Source organism: Kryptolebias marmoratus, linkage group LG3 (genome assembly GCF_001649575.2).
Source record: "Kryptolebias marmoratus isolate JLee-2015 linkage group LG3, ASM164957v2, whole genome shotgun sequence".
Taxonomy (NCBI): Eukaryota; Metazoa; Chordata; class Actinopteri; order Cyprinodontiformes; family Rivulidae; genus Kryptolebias; species Kryptolebias marmoratus.
Window position 1 is genome coordinate 14,054,867 of NC_051432.1, and position 14,983 is coordinate 14,069,849.

A 14,983-nucleotide genomic window follows, 5' to 3' on the forward strand; every position below is an offset into this window, starting at 1 on the left:
TCTTGCCCCCTCCCTGAGAGCCAGGTGTCTGGTTTACGGGTAGTACCCAGCGTGGAGGGGTGGGGGACGGGGCGACACTGACAACCATCAGCCCCACTAATCCTTTAATCAGGTGGCTTGAGTTGGCCGAGCAACCTAGGAGAGGCTGATGGAGAAGCAGAGTGAGAGGGGGGGGGGGCTGCACGGTAAGGGTCAACCAAGGGACACGCGAGCTTCCATCACTGGATCACAGCTCTAACGACGGAGGTAGTGACAACTGCTGGGTTGCAAAAAAAAAAAAAAAAAAGCACAAAAACACATCCGTGCACTGAAGGATACTACGTGTAGCCGAGCTCCCAGCAGCGGAATAAACACGCCTGAAAAGCCATTTAAAAAAGCACCAAATTACACGGGAAAAAATATATATATATTTGATAGTAAAACCACGCTGAAAGCATCCCAGCAGGCAAGAGGAAAATACCTACTTGTCACTGAATGAAAAATTAAAATATGCCCCCCCCCGCTCCTACGCTGATGGTAGCTCTGGCTTTTTGGTCAGGGTCACGACCTAATGTTCTGCAGCCATAAAAAGCAGCCTTCAGTCTGCTTGTGGCCCCGCGTGTCCGTGTATGTATGTGTCATCCCCTCTGGTGCTGAAGCCTCCTCTGTGATGTACCAGCTGCCATTAGGCCCTAGAATCAGCTTCAGAATAATAAAAATGTATTTAAAAAAAAAAAAAACTTTCACTGTAGGCATGCATGCGTGTAAGAGGCGTCTCTAAATAAATGCCAGGGTTTTCTTTAGTGTCACTGTCGGATCTGTTTAACTTAACTCATTTCAAAATATGTCAATGACACTAAACTTAGGTCTACATATCTACATTTGTTTAGAGAAGAAATGCGGAAATATCTGAAGAATGAAACTCTTTTAGAAAGCTGGAGAAATGATTTGCACTGTAAAAAAAATGCACCAGAAATAACCTGAGATGCCTTCATCAAAACACAGAGCATTATTTGCAAAGTTAGTCCACCTGTAGTCTGAAGAAAGGATCCCCAAATGCTGGGCCGCGGTCCAAATCCAGACCCAAATTGAGTTTTATCTGGACCCAGGTCGGTTGTTAATTTTCAATGGAATGCAGATTCACGCATGGCCACGTTTTCTAGTATTTTCGGGGTTTAATTTAAAGCAGGGTGGCTTTTCGAGAATTATGTTTAATTTCCGTGGCTTCCCTCGGCTTGCATCTGTCTCCTCTCCCTCTGCAGAAAGAGTCCAGTTTGTTGAAGCACGGAGCCTGATAAAACTAGACCCCGAGTGAAGAAAACGGGCATGGCTGCCACGAAGAGAGAACAGTTGAGACGGGATAAAAGATGATGGTGCAGATTGTTAAAAAGAGCATGACTGCAAATGCTTTATGACCATTGCTATTTACATGTGAGGTAAGAGGGGGAAAAAAGGGTGGAAAGCAAACATGTATCTACGAGTATAAAATACTGTATTTTCACAGACATATTTCAAAACCTCTACTTTAATTTTTAAATGTTAAAAGCCGTATTAATGAAGACTTCTCGTGTGGGTTACATTTATTCATTCTTTTACATATTTATAGTGTTTCTAAAACTTTCAACAGTAAAGTTTTTTGGGGTTTTTTTTTGTCAGTGTGAGAGCAGGTTTAACCTTCAACTCTACTTGAACTCATCTTTATTGTTCTGGACGTAGTTTAAATAAGTGGCGAGCTGAACATTTTAGTTAGATTTAGTTCCAGTCCATTTCCTCTTTAAGTAAATTCACATGGGCTCTATTTGCGGGAGCAGGTTTGAACTAATTTGGCTGAAACTTCTCTCAAATGTGACCATTATCCACAGAAAAGGTTACAAATGAAAGCTCATATCAGCTCTGTTAGGGACCGTAATAGCAACCACGCTGTCTTGTTAATATAAATACTTACACTCGCACGGCACTGCTTATTATTTGAGCTGGATTTAAAGTGACTGGGGTTTGTGTGATGTTCCGTTTTTAGTGATCAACTTTGACCTCAGGTGTCGACTTGAATCTGCGTGCGCCCCGGCAGAGAATATTTACTCAGCAAAGGTTTGTAATTGCGCTTGGATAAAAACAGTCGCGTGCAATTAGCGATTTAATGCACGCAAAGCCAAGTCCTCGCACCACTTTGATGCACTGAAGGCAAAGGAACAAATTCTCAGACTGACAGTCAACAAGGAGGACAGAGAGAGAGAGAGAGAGAGAAAGGCAAAGTGGAAGGGTGAAGAAAAGGGGGGGGGGGAGAAAAAATTGTCAAAGAGTGCCAGGAAAAGAACACCCGAGGGTAAGATAGAAAAGAAGACAGCAGAATGAGAACGAAGAGCTGGGGGAGGACAGGAGGATGAGAGTTGGCTAGAGCCTAAATGACAACTCTCCACCTCTCCTCCCTCCCCCGTTATCCCAGTCCACCCCTCTTCTCTGCTCTGTTATTCCACATCTCTCTCCATCCCTCCCCTCCTCCCCCCATCCTTCGCTCTCTCTCTCTCTCAATCTCTCTATTCTCCTGCTCTCTAGCCGACCTGCTCAGACAGGGGTGAAGAGTTCAGGCGCTTCAAAGGCTGCAGTGTGGAGACTGCATGTCATGTGGGAGCCACAGCAGCCTCGCCTGCAGACTTCACAGACAGCTGCTGCTACAATTGATCCTCAACCAGCTAGCGTTCAGTAGTTAAGCCTTCCGACGGCTATAAACTGCAGCTGTATCTGACTCTGGAGTGGCGTGGTTGATAAACAGCTCATAAGGAGCTGGACGCCGCCCTTATGAAGTTCTCCTAAGCGTAAAACCATCATGTAGCAGAAAGCCTCACCCAAACGAGGTCAGAGCTAAAGAAACGACTGATACCCCTCGATCGGTGTCGGACGTCAACCTCAGCACGGATGGCACGAGGCACGAGGAGGAATGCTAAATTTTGACTAAAGAGAAACTATGGGAAGTGCTGAAAAGCCAGAGAGACAGAAGGCGCAGAGGGCAGGAATAAGTGAGGTCAGCGAGCGGCCAATCTGAGGGGTCATGGCGAGGACACCGTCAGAGCAGCGCAGAGCTTAATATGAGGTAATACCGCACAACGACGCCAATGTTGTGAATTAGAACGGTGAACTGCTCAGAAAGTGTGCCGTGGTAAGCAATAAACAGAAAATCTGTTTGTTTAACTGGTAAAATATAAACAACGAGCAATAGATTTCACCAGCCATAAAAATAACAAACCAAGACATGAAAGATTTTATCCTAAATTTACAAATGAGCTCCACAATGGTGATTAAAAAAATCCGCTCAGGACTGTTTGCTTATTTTGGGATTTGAATTGTTCTTTCTTGGTGATATTTTCTCTTAAAAATGAAAGGAAATGAAAGAAATGCATATCTCCCGCCACCATTCATGCCAGAGTTTAAACTGAAATCATCTTATGTTGAGAAACGACACCGTTTTAGCCAGTTTGGTTAAACCTTGAAAATAACATTAAGCAAAGTCTCGTTTCATATTTTGCATGTTCTTGCCTGATCTGTTAGTCCTTGGAATATGTGTATAGTTCAACTCAGTATCTGTAAAATGAACAGATCTATAGCCAGTTTTGTCAATTAACTGCGGCGACCATCTTGAATCAGACCAACTCCAAAAGTTAATCAGTTGTTAATGTTCATCCAATGTTTAATTTTCTGAAAATTTCATTAAAATCCATTCAGTGATTCATGAGATATATTGCTAATGGTACAAACACACAAACAGGCAAAAACATTATCCCTCCATCTTCACCTGCAGCATCTTTAATCCTTTTTTTTTTTTTTTTTAGCGAGAGTAATAATTTAAAAAAAATATACTTCTGAATAAGTTTTTTTTTATGGAGGCGCTAAAGCAGATGTACAACTGCAATTAGGTCTATAATCATTAAAAAATTACAACAGTGTAAATAAAAATATTGGTGTCATGGTAGAATCTATTTTTTGTGTCTCTTTTGCAAGTGGAAGTGTAAAAGAAAACAGCTGTTGAACATAAAAAAAAAACAAAAGTAAAAAAAACATTTGACAAAATTTGTGAAAATAAATGAAATTAAAAACGTGAGATTAGGCCGCAGTGAACTATGAACCTGATGGTGTCGGGGAGAACATCTGCTGGTCTTTATGAGGCCTTTCCACTTCGGCTGACTGATTCCTGAGGGCACTGGGACAGATAAAGAGTGTATTATGTTGTAGCAAGACCAGAACCATTCCAGAGATTGATCAGCGGCGCTGCCCGGAGGAAATCAGGAACAAACCAACAACAGATCATCTCCAGATGACAAAACTTAACACAGCTGTGAACAAAAAAAACAAAAAAAAAAAACTGGTTTGTTTTAGCAAATGTGGTGAAAATAAATGTTTTCCATGGAGACGCTTAACAAATAAATAACCGACGATCACTGCAACTGTACCTGTTTGATAAACCTAAACTAAATAAAATATAGTCAGATAAAGTATCAATCCTTACAGATTATAACCAGGGGGTTCAGATTAGGAATCAACGATTGGATGGATCGACCCCATTTTCTGTGAACTGCTGTCAATTAGGCTCTGCTTTTTTCTTTCTTGCTTTTTTTATCTTTTTTTTTGGAGTGCGTGAAGTCCTTCCCGTGCCATTAGACCTTCAGAGAAGTGATAGTGAATGCCAGAGTCAAGCAGGTGCTTAAAAATTATTTGAAATAAATCACTCCACTTAAAAGGATATTCTCCACAATCGCTGTAAATAATTCATCCGGCACTGACAGCCTCAACAGGTTCGGCCTAATGGATGGAAAAGGACATCTCTGAGTGTCTGTAGGAAACTCTTGTAATGTCTGTGTCAAAAGTGCATGTGTCTACAAAATAAAAAAAAAAAAAGAACGTTCTCCGATTTGACCTGGGAGAGAGATGGATGCAAGGGTTTAATGAAAGGCCTAGCATTGCTTGGAGGAATGCATATCGCCCGTCGCCTTTCAAGCCAGAGTTTTACACTAAGATCATCTCACATCGAGTGTAAGACAGTAACAGCATCTTGGTCAGACTCTCAGCTACTACCACACTGAATTTTAGCGCAGTATCTGTAGAACTGAGCGAGTTATAGCCATTTTGTGGTTTGTTAAGTTCGATCAGCTGTGGCAGCCATCTTAAATTGGGTTGACTTTAATCAGCTGTAGCTTTATTACGAATGATTACCTTCTGAGAGTTTAATTAAAGCCTGTCTGCTGGTTAATGAGACATTTTGCTAACAGGCAGAAGCACGAACACATACGGACGTGGGGGGGTGGGGGTGGGGGGGGCATTGTCGCCAACCTTTCGCCTTTCGGCAGCAGGCGATAGGCGAGAAGTCTCTGCAGTTAAAAAAAATTAAACTGATAATGCATCAAGTTTACAGAGGTGATATTTAGGCTTCACCTCGCACAAGATTAGTGTCAGTCTGTTGTTTGTTAGCAACTAAGTGGATTTGATTATCAATAGGAACTGAACTGTCAGGAGAAAATAATATGATGAATCCTCCATCTTCCCGTTACATTTAACTGATCATTTTCCTACACAGATTAAACACGAAAGAATGCAGAAAAGTTTCTGACGTCTTTGTTCACTTCCACCAGATTTAGGAGACTAAATCAGTTATATACAGGTTTTATTTGATGCATACGTTGCTTTATCTCTGCTGAATGCGTGCGTAGCGTTTCGACAATATCAACCAAAATAAATTGATAGAAATTCGGCATTTGTTGCCGTCCCTCCAGTTTAAAGGCTCCCTTTTCCTAGCTGTCAAAGCCACTTCGTGCAACTTGAATTAGCGAGATAAAGAGCAGTGTTGAGGGGAGTTAAGTGAATACAAAGTGAGATTTCACACCTATAGAGAGGGTGGCTGGATAGTGAGTGGGTGGCACGGCTGTTACTCACACGATGCCAGTCTGCCAGGGCACCACCTTGGGCCCTGCAGCCCTCCAACTACCCCCCCTCCCCCTCCATCCTCCTTTCCTCTGACGCCATGTTCCCCTTGCCCCGCAACACCAGTGCCCATCTGCTAGGACACGTTAACCGCTGGCGCCTGGGACTATTTAGCCTGGCGTAATTAGCCCCCAGACACCAGCAGCCTGGTTTTAAACAGATGTGGGGGTGTGTGTGGTAGTGGGGGTGGGAGGGGCAGCGCAGGCAAGGCGACTCAACACCACCAACAAATGTTTGATAAAGAAGAAAACAGAGGCGGTGGTAGTGGTGGTGGTGGTGGGGGGGAAGAAGCGACCTAGTTAAAGGAATGATGCAACTCATGTTACAACACAATGGGCAGTAATGATGACAACCTCGCCTGCTCCGACTGTCCAATGCCACGGTCGAAGCAGGATGAGCAGCAGAAATTTAATTAGACTCTGTCCATTTGCTGTACTGCCAAAAAAAAATTAAAAAATAAAACACTTTAACAGTCAGATTGGGCTGTTTTTTGAAGAAACAACAGACATAAAACTAAACTCCTAATACATTTCCCTATTCAGGTATCCTTACTGGGTTCGACCTTTCGCAGAGGACAGGAGGAGGTCACGGTGTGCGTGCCCTTGAACCTCATGACTGTAATCACACATGACTAGAATGGCAGTGACCTTTCTGTGGTTCTCTCCTTTCTTCCTCACCGTCTTTTTCTCCCCTTTCCCCCCCACAGGGTCATTTGAGGGTCCAGACTCTTGTCAAGGCTGTCACTCTAGACAGCCCTCTCCATCTACCGCCCCCACTGTTGCCATGGCAATGGACGGCACTGCGCTCCAAGGATTGTGTGAGGGGGCAGAGGGAGCCGGTGGATGGATGAACGCTGCGGCATCTTTCCCTAACCTAGGTCAACCTGGCAGAGCTGGTGCAAGTAATGGGAGGGGGGATAAACGCTGGCGGTGCTGCTTTCCAACGAGCGAGCGAGCTGGCAGGACGACGTCAGGAAAAAGACGGCGAGAGGACGCGGAAAGACAACAACAAAAGAACACAGGTAGAGACGGTACAGAAACGGCCAGTTCTTTGTTTAAGCTCTAAGGCCAACATCTTACATTAGGGATTTTATTTTTTTTTCTTCTTTCCCCTGCACACTGAAACATGCGCACACACACAGGGAAATGTGACCCGGGGGCAGGCAGCGGAGCAGCACACGTGTAGTACCACCGAGCTACCAGCCAGCATGAGTCACTGTGAACACCAGCCGACCCAGAGAGAACAATGGTAACCGGTGTGTGAGGTGTCTGTCAAGCATGCACACACTGGCACAGGATGAAGAGCCGCGGATGGAGCAACGATTCACTGCAGCACCATCGCACTGCCATTTGCTGTAGGGCTTTCTTTTTCTTTTTTGTAACACTGTGGATGCATATTTGCCCAAGTGTAATCTCTAATGGCCAAACAGGTCTGTAGTTTATGTGTATTTGTAAAAGGAAAGTAGCTTCTCCAGCATGCTGAGAAGTTATTAAAGCAGAAGGATGTACAGCATACAGTAGGTGTGCACTGCAATTATAAATATATTTACTGCCCGCTGCCAAATGGGAAAGCGTGATTATGTTTTTGCCCATGTCGTTGTGTGCACGTTCGTTTGGCTATACAAAATATCTTAAGAACCATTGGATGGATTTTAATGAAGCTCTGAGAAAGTAATCACTGTACGCACGTCTACAACTCATTAATATTTAAAGTCAACTCAAGATGACCACAAGAGCTAATTGACCTTACCCAACAGACAAGTGCCTATAACCTTTTTCTAATTTACTGATATTGAGCTAATATTGGCCTGGTAGTGAGCAGATAGTGATCCCCAGCACATACCCTGAGTTACAAGATCTCACAATATCACAAGACCGTGCAGAACGTCTTTCAAAAGGTTTGACCAAAACCGCTATAACTATCATAAGATGATTTTAGTTTAAAACTCTGCCATGAAAGGCGAAAGGCGATATGCATTCCTTCAAGGAGTGCACAACTTTTAATTGTTCCAGTTTTTCCTATATCTTGTAACCCCAATGCACACCGACATGGTGTCCTTCACAGCCGGTTTCATTCTTGACTGCCCAAGAGAAGTTTCTCCACCAAGCCACAGACAAACAGCTGTTCATGACGCTCTTCAGCCACACCTGGCATTTACCAGCCATTCTGATGCAAGTTCAAATACGCGCCTGCCTTACAACTAAACCTGACAGTGACACCCACCATACACCAAGTTAAAAACTATGACATTTATGTAATGCCAAGTGCACAGGCACACACATTGTGCTACAAAGTAAGGAGCTAAGTTTAAGTCCCTGCCTAAGGACTTGTTACTAACATTCTTGCCGAGTTCAAAGCAGAAGATATAAAGGCTAAATCACGCTGCACTGGAAGATGTCAGAGTGGCGCACACAGGTTGGGAAAAATGGCACAAACGCAGAACAGTTTCTCTTAAAATGATTGACGTAGAACTCCACACAAGTCAGGGTTAAGTTTTCAGTTCAAAAAAGAAAGCAGACAATGTAGCAGCCAATTGGTTTTGGCTTTTTTTTTTTTTTAAACAGAAAAGGCTTCAGAGAAACGATGACTGTTTCAGCACTTGATTCTCTTTCACACAGGTACAATTTGTTCGTGTTTAAGCAGAGCTCAGTTTCACCTTTTTATGCTGATAAGTGTCTTAACCTTTGGCCAACAGTCAAACCTCAAGCTGGTCCAAAACTATACATTGAAACAAACATCAATATTAGTGCATGGCCTGCTGTTCTGTCAAAATACTCATTGTATTCCTTGAAAGATTCTAGTAGGTTTTGCTTGAACTGGTTGACTAAAACTTAAATGTAATCATCAAATGCATTAATTCTAGACTAGAGTTACATTTAGAAAAATTACATGATTGCAACTCCAGTTCACACTAGTTGATAATAAAAAAATGAACTATTTTCTGTTTTTCTGAGCACACACATCTATTGAGAACGGCACCTACCTGAAAGCTTAATCAGCAGCTCAGAGGCCACCTTTACGTTGATATCCTGGCTAAGCAAGCTGTTCTTAGCCATGGGGCTTCCTTCCCTCGGTTTCAGTGACCCCGGGTGCTCTAAGGCCGCTGCAGCCCCTGCTGGCCCATCCTGGCAGAAAGTGGCAGGGAAGCTTGGCTGAACCTGGCTCTGGGACTGCGAGGACGGTCTGGGGCTCAGTGCCTCCTCCACTTTGGGCTCTTCCTTCAGGTGGAATGGAGACTTGAGTGTTTCCCTCTGGTTGGCTGCTGCACACACACAAAAAAAGAAGAGATCAAAAGAATGAGAATGATCAAACGAATACCAGCGATGCTCGAGTGAAGCCTGGATATGAGATGGGGTGAAAAGACATAATAAGTTAAACTCCAAAATGACAATCTGGACACTATCCATTCCACTGTCTTCAAGAGAGACGGCAGCATATAGCCTTTGAAATTTCAAGGAAAACCATTAAAGAGTGAAGAGTACTACATATAAACAGTACAAACGACACGCTGAACACCACATGAGAATGCCAGTGAAATAGAACAACAAGGTCCATTGTGGGTTTTCACAGCCGAGCTGCAGAAAAAAAAGATTTTACAGTTTTAATCAGCAGCGAATTCCCAAATTTTCTGCTCCCTTTTTTTTCTCCTTCACACCACAATTCCCCATCCCGTTCATTTCTTTACACTTCATTTCTAATCAACTCGAAAATCTGGCATTATTTTTTCAAAGCGATCGTAACACCTCCCCGCCCGCTAGAGATGAATACGATAAATAATTTCAGCAGCAAATGGCCGAACTTTTGTGCGTCACCGACTGCAGCGCGCAGCCTAGGTTAGAGAGTAAACCGTCACAAGGATCGCTCTGGTCTGAAGTCATGTTAAAAAGAAACTGGGCCACATCTAATCTGCCTTAGATGAATAATTAATAATTAGACATGGAGCAAGTTTCGATAGCCGCCAAGAAAAGAACAGCAGGCCAAGCGCCTCTCTTTGTGATGTTCAGTGTGTTCCACTAATCTCTGAGCTGAAGTGAAGGCTTGTTTAAATTGTGGCTTACAAAGCTGTAGAAACGTACATGTCTTCAAAACACGAAGAGAAGCTCTAAGATACGATCCAAATTGAGATCAAGATTAAAACAGGTGCGCCGAACCATTTATTAGAACTTTAGAAAGCAGACTGAACTGTAAAAATACATAATTCAGCTACTTAAACATTCTTTAATCTTGTTGGAGCCACTTTTTGTGTTATTAATCAAATAATAAAACGTTCCCTGTAAATCTTTCCACCTTGTTTGAACTCCTGTTTAATAAAAAAAAGGAATAAGGCAATGAGACTGAACAGTAGTAAATGTACAACCTTTGTTAGACTTTGCAGTGTTGCCTTGATCTCTTTTGCTAAAACTAAAAAAGAAAAAAAAAAGAAGAACTGAACTACATTCACATTTCTTCTGGATTTGAAACTGTGGCATTTAGATGTGGGACTAATTCAAGGAGAACCTTGTAGCTTTGACAAGTTTATAATATATATATACATACATATATGGTAATATCAGTCTTATAATTCTATTTCAATTCTTGAAACCAAATGAGGCCCAAGTTCATTCATTCATTTTTATAATTAGTTGAAACTTGGAAAAAAAAAAAAAAAAAGATACATTTTGCTTTTAAATTCACTGAGAGGTGAAAGTGTATTGATAATATGTCAACGAAATAGTAAAGACCGTGCAGTTAAAAAGAAAATTACAATATGCTTAAAAGGATCGTTCAGATTATTTGAAGTGGGGTTCTGTGGAAGGATGATGAACTGACCAGACTGATGAGCTAACAAGTCTGAGTGAGTGTCTTCAAACAACGCCAAACGCTATTTCATAAACCATTAAGCTGTTACCACTTTGTCTTTAGCCGGTTATTTCTTACTCTTCCTGCTGGGAGTGCCCCAGGTTGCACCTACAGTGAAGTGCTACGCCTAGCTGCTGCTGATGCCATTAGTGCTTGGAAATAACCATAGACTTCCATGTGAAGAACAGTGTAATGTGAAGCTAAAGGTGGTGCAAGCAAGCTGTTCTTAGCAAATGCTATTTTAGAAAACAACATTAACATAGACCGCTTTGAAATTTCTGAGACTGGGAGTGTTTTAAGATGGCTTAAGTTGAACTAGCTGTTAGCTCATCAATCCATTCAGAATCAAATTCTGGTTCTACAAACTGGAGCTGTTCAAGGCCTTGTCTGAGTAAGATAACATTATCCCCCCCCCCCNAAAAAAAAAATCCTAGTTCAAGAGGTCTGAACTTTAAGCATCTAATGAGGAGCTACTTTTAACAAAAGAAAGCATCTATTTTGAAACGCCGCCTTTTAGAATTTGAAAGCTGCTGTAGTTGGTGCTTAATGTTGAGTGGGGCACAAACCACACTCAACTCTTGACACTTTGACAGTCTGAAACACATCCCAGAATGACTCTCAGCCACACACTGGGCAGAGATATGAGAGACAATCACTCTTGGGCAGACCGCTGTCCATTCTCCTCTGACCCCAGCAGAGATCTGCTCTGCTCCTTACCGTCGCATCACACCTAACATCTCTAACCACCACAGGCCCGCCGCCCCGTGCCCACACCATCAATCTGTGCCGACTGCGGCCCCTCTGATTAATGATGAACTACACCGAAGGGCTGCGGGACAGGAGACGCGAGGCAGGAAAAGGGGACAGGTGCTGATTGTTTTCGCCACTTGCGTGATGCCACGATGCCACCGTGCCACGCCATGGCAGATAGGGGCTGCGGTTCAAGAGGGCAAGAAGAAAAAAAAAAAAAAAGAAGAGGGTGAGCGGTGAGCGAGAGGATGCAGGAGGGGGCTGAGGGGGTGACCTTCAAGTTCGGGGGGCAGTGGCGCAGGGTAGCACACGGCACCAGCTGGAAATGTCACGCTGTCGGATGTCAGCGGGCAGGCTAAGTATAACCTGGTCAGCACCTGGAAGGACGTCCTCTAATTAGAAGCTTGTTGGGGCCGTGTCGAATCAGAAAGGGACAGCGTGCATAGCCAGCGCTTACAAACACCCCCCAAACATTCACATTTAACCAAGCAGACACGCACACATATTGATTTCTTCTGGAGAATGTTTACTTCATGTTGCCAGATTTGATATATGCTGGGATAAACTCATTGAGCTGTACATCAGCCACGGAAAAGCAGACGCTCAACATAAACTTTCTTAAATTCTTCTCGTCTGTGGCCTCAGGAGAACAAAAACAACTCCGGGACATCTATTCACACAAAGTCACACCGCTCTGTGACCTTTTGGATTGTTGCTATAAATAGAGAGTATTTCCACTCTGAATCTATGTTACAGAGACCAATGAATTATTTAGTAGCTTAATCCAATAGGCAAAGTTTTTTGTTTTTTTTTTATTATTCATACATGCTGATGGCTCAAGAACAATAGGCCAGAACACTGTACTAACAAGAAGCCTACTGCGGCAAAATTCAGCCAGTAACACCAAGCTTACACTTTTAGTCTTTTGTCTGTCAAAGTTTCACAATTGCAGTCGCATCCTGACCATCCGGTCCCTGGCAGATCATTTTGTGAAGAGAACACAGATCTGCAGCGGAGACGGGCATCTCTGGGTGACTGAGCTTCTGTTCTGTGAGCCTGCTGGCAGGGTGCTCATGTGCTAACCAAGGCCAGTGTCAGCTCTCCGCGCATGATACTGTAAGGCAGCCTCTAGCTCAGGATGGACGATGCTATCAGTTTGTCTCCATGTTATCACACCCTTCTGACACCTGCCACCGACGCCACTTCCTCCATCGTTCTCTTACTTTGTGTTCTCCCTCCCCAAGCCCCCTCCTGCCCCCCCACCTCCTCGCCTTGCCTCTCTCTTGCGCCTCATCCGTCTCACTGCCAGACGCTTGTCCACTCCACCTCACCTCTCGCTCCGTGGCCAGGGCTGCCGTCAAATAACTTCATTAGCTTTCCACCTCTGTCACGCCGGCCTGCTCCCCTTCTAACAACCGGCTGCAGTTTTCTCCCGGAGAAAAAAAAAAAAGAAAGAAAGAAAGCAGAGGGCTGCGTGGGGGCAGGTTGAGAGCCCAACAATAGCTGACAGAGTGCTAGACACTGGACAGTGATACTGATGGCTGCAGTGGGGATGTATGCACCAGAGGTCACACACAAAAAGCCTGCCTCTATCTGCTCATGCAGCTCTGGGAGGCAAGAGAAACATCTGATAAAATCTAATATTCACAAAGAGGGAAAAATAATAAAAATCAAAAACATTTTGCATCAAAAGATTGTACAAAGAAAAGCCTATGCAGAACTATATTTCCTCTTAAACATAGTAGACAATCTTGTTTTGTTTTCATAAATTTAGTCACACTGCTATATTTTAGAGCTAGAGTAATGTCATAAAAATGCTGCCACAAAAAAATAAATAAATAAAAATACTCCATCCATCTACAGAGTTAATATCCTTCTTTTGCATAATATTACAGTAGCTAAGCAAGATGCACTCCCGGGGAAAAAAAAGAAAAAAAAAGATAAATAAGACAACTGCAGAAGCACCATGACAGATGCAACACCTCCCACAACCCCCTGCATGCCAATTATTCACACCCAGCCAGGGTCAAGCTCGTTGTGCCTGTGTCACCGCAGTGGGAGTGTGTGTTGGGAGGGGTGTGTGTGTGTGTGTGGAGGGGGGGGTTCTTCGGAGGGTGTGCAGTGCCCACTGTCATTATTAACTCGGGGTCCACTGGGCACAGTGGTAGGGGCTGTGCATTTCAAAGTGTCTCAGTGGCTTTCATCTCTGAATCAAAATGTGGATCACACTGGATAGCTAACGGTTGTGTAAGCGTGCAAGGATAAAAATCAAAGTGTATCGCTCCACGGAAAGCAGGGCAGCCCAAAAAACTGACATGCTTATTATGTCAGAGGTCAGGGAGAGTTCAGGTTTTTTTTTTTTTTCCAATGCCCAGGGAGCTCGACGCATTGCAACTCCCTCTTTGCTTCTTACTTTGTCTCACTCTCTCGCTGTCACTCTTTCATTCTCTCTCCAGCTTTTAAAGATCTAACCACCCCACCCACCCCACTCCTCTTATGTGCCTTGTGGGACTTGAGGCACCGAGACAGCGGTGTAAAAGCAGGAGGGATGAGGTGCTCATGTACACACTAAATCTGGGTTGGCAGGGAGGTCAAAGGAAATGGAGTCTAGAGGTCCCAGGAGGAACTTCCTCACCTCTGCCTCCCTGGCAGCTGCAGTGTCCTGGGTAAGCTCCAAGGATCCAAACCTACTCTGACTCCGCCCTCCAACAAAGTGAGAGTTTTGTGATTAAAGCAGCAGTGTTGAATCAAAAAAAAACAAAACATTATTGTGCCTTCAAGTTCAATACTGTCTCCTCCTGTCCGTCCTAAGCTTCCTTCAGTCTCCTTGAATGATGTCCTGACTAAGATGTCCAGGACTTGACACTGGACTGACATTGCGAAAGGAGCCACCTTGGCTCCTCTGGGAGTTGCCCGGGCTTGATTGTGCAGTCTGGGAGTGAAGCGCGACGGGCACCCAGGGGGCATCCGTGTGGAGCCAGGGCGTGCTTGATCGTGGGGGAGTTAACTAAGCCGTCCCAGTCCCCGCACATGCTAGTGGGGGTCACAGGATGGCGCTTGGGGCGCTAATCATTTCAAATTATGAATTCCTTTTTAATTATGAATTATGCATAAATTTTTAATTAATCTAATGTTCCCAGGTTTTTTTTTCTTCCCTTCCCATCCTACCTCAAGATCTCAATCTAATTACACAGCATTAAATAGGAGAGTGGCAGTTGGAGCCTCGACCCTGGCGCTCGACCTCAGCCAACCTTTTTCCATCAATCTTGCCACTTTCACCAGGCCCATCTTCTGATATCTTGCATAATGTTGAAATGCATCTAAACAGAGCCTGAACCTTCAGAACCTGACAACAGCACATCTGTAAAACTTATATCACCCACTGCCGAAAGGCAAAGTCGAATGATGCTGTTTTTGCCTGCGTGTGTGTTTGTGTCTGTTAGCAAAA

At 43.8% G+C, this 14,983-nt stretch overlaps 1 protein-coding gene across 1 annotated transcript in view; it reads right to left on the bottom strand.

The window, feature by feature from the left end:
* The window catches only part of znf827 (zinc finger protein 827), a 69,132-nt gene that overhangs the window by 23,290 nt on the left and 30,859 nt on the right, over window positions 1-14,983 (bottom strand). The window contains exon 5 of the mRNA XM_037974783.1: window positions 8,930-9,208. Coding sequence (XP_037830711.1) covers window positions 8,930-9,208 — 279 coding nt within the window. The remainder of the gene's footprint in view (window positions 1-8,929; window positions 9,209-14,983) is intronic.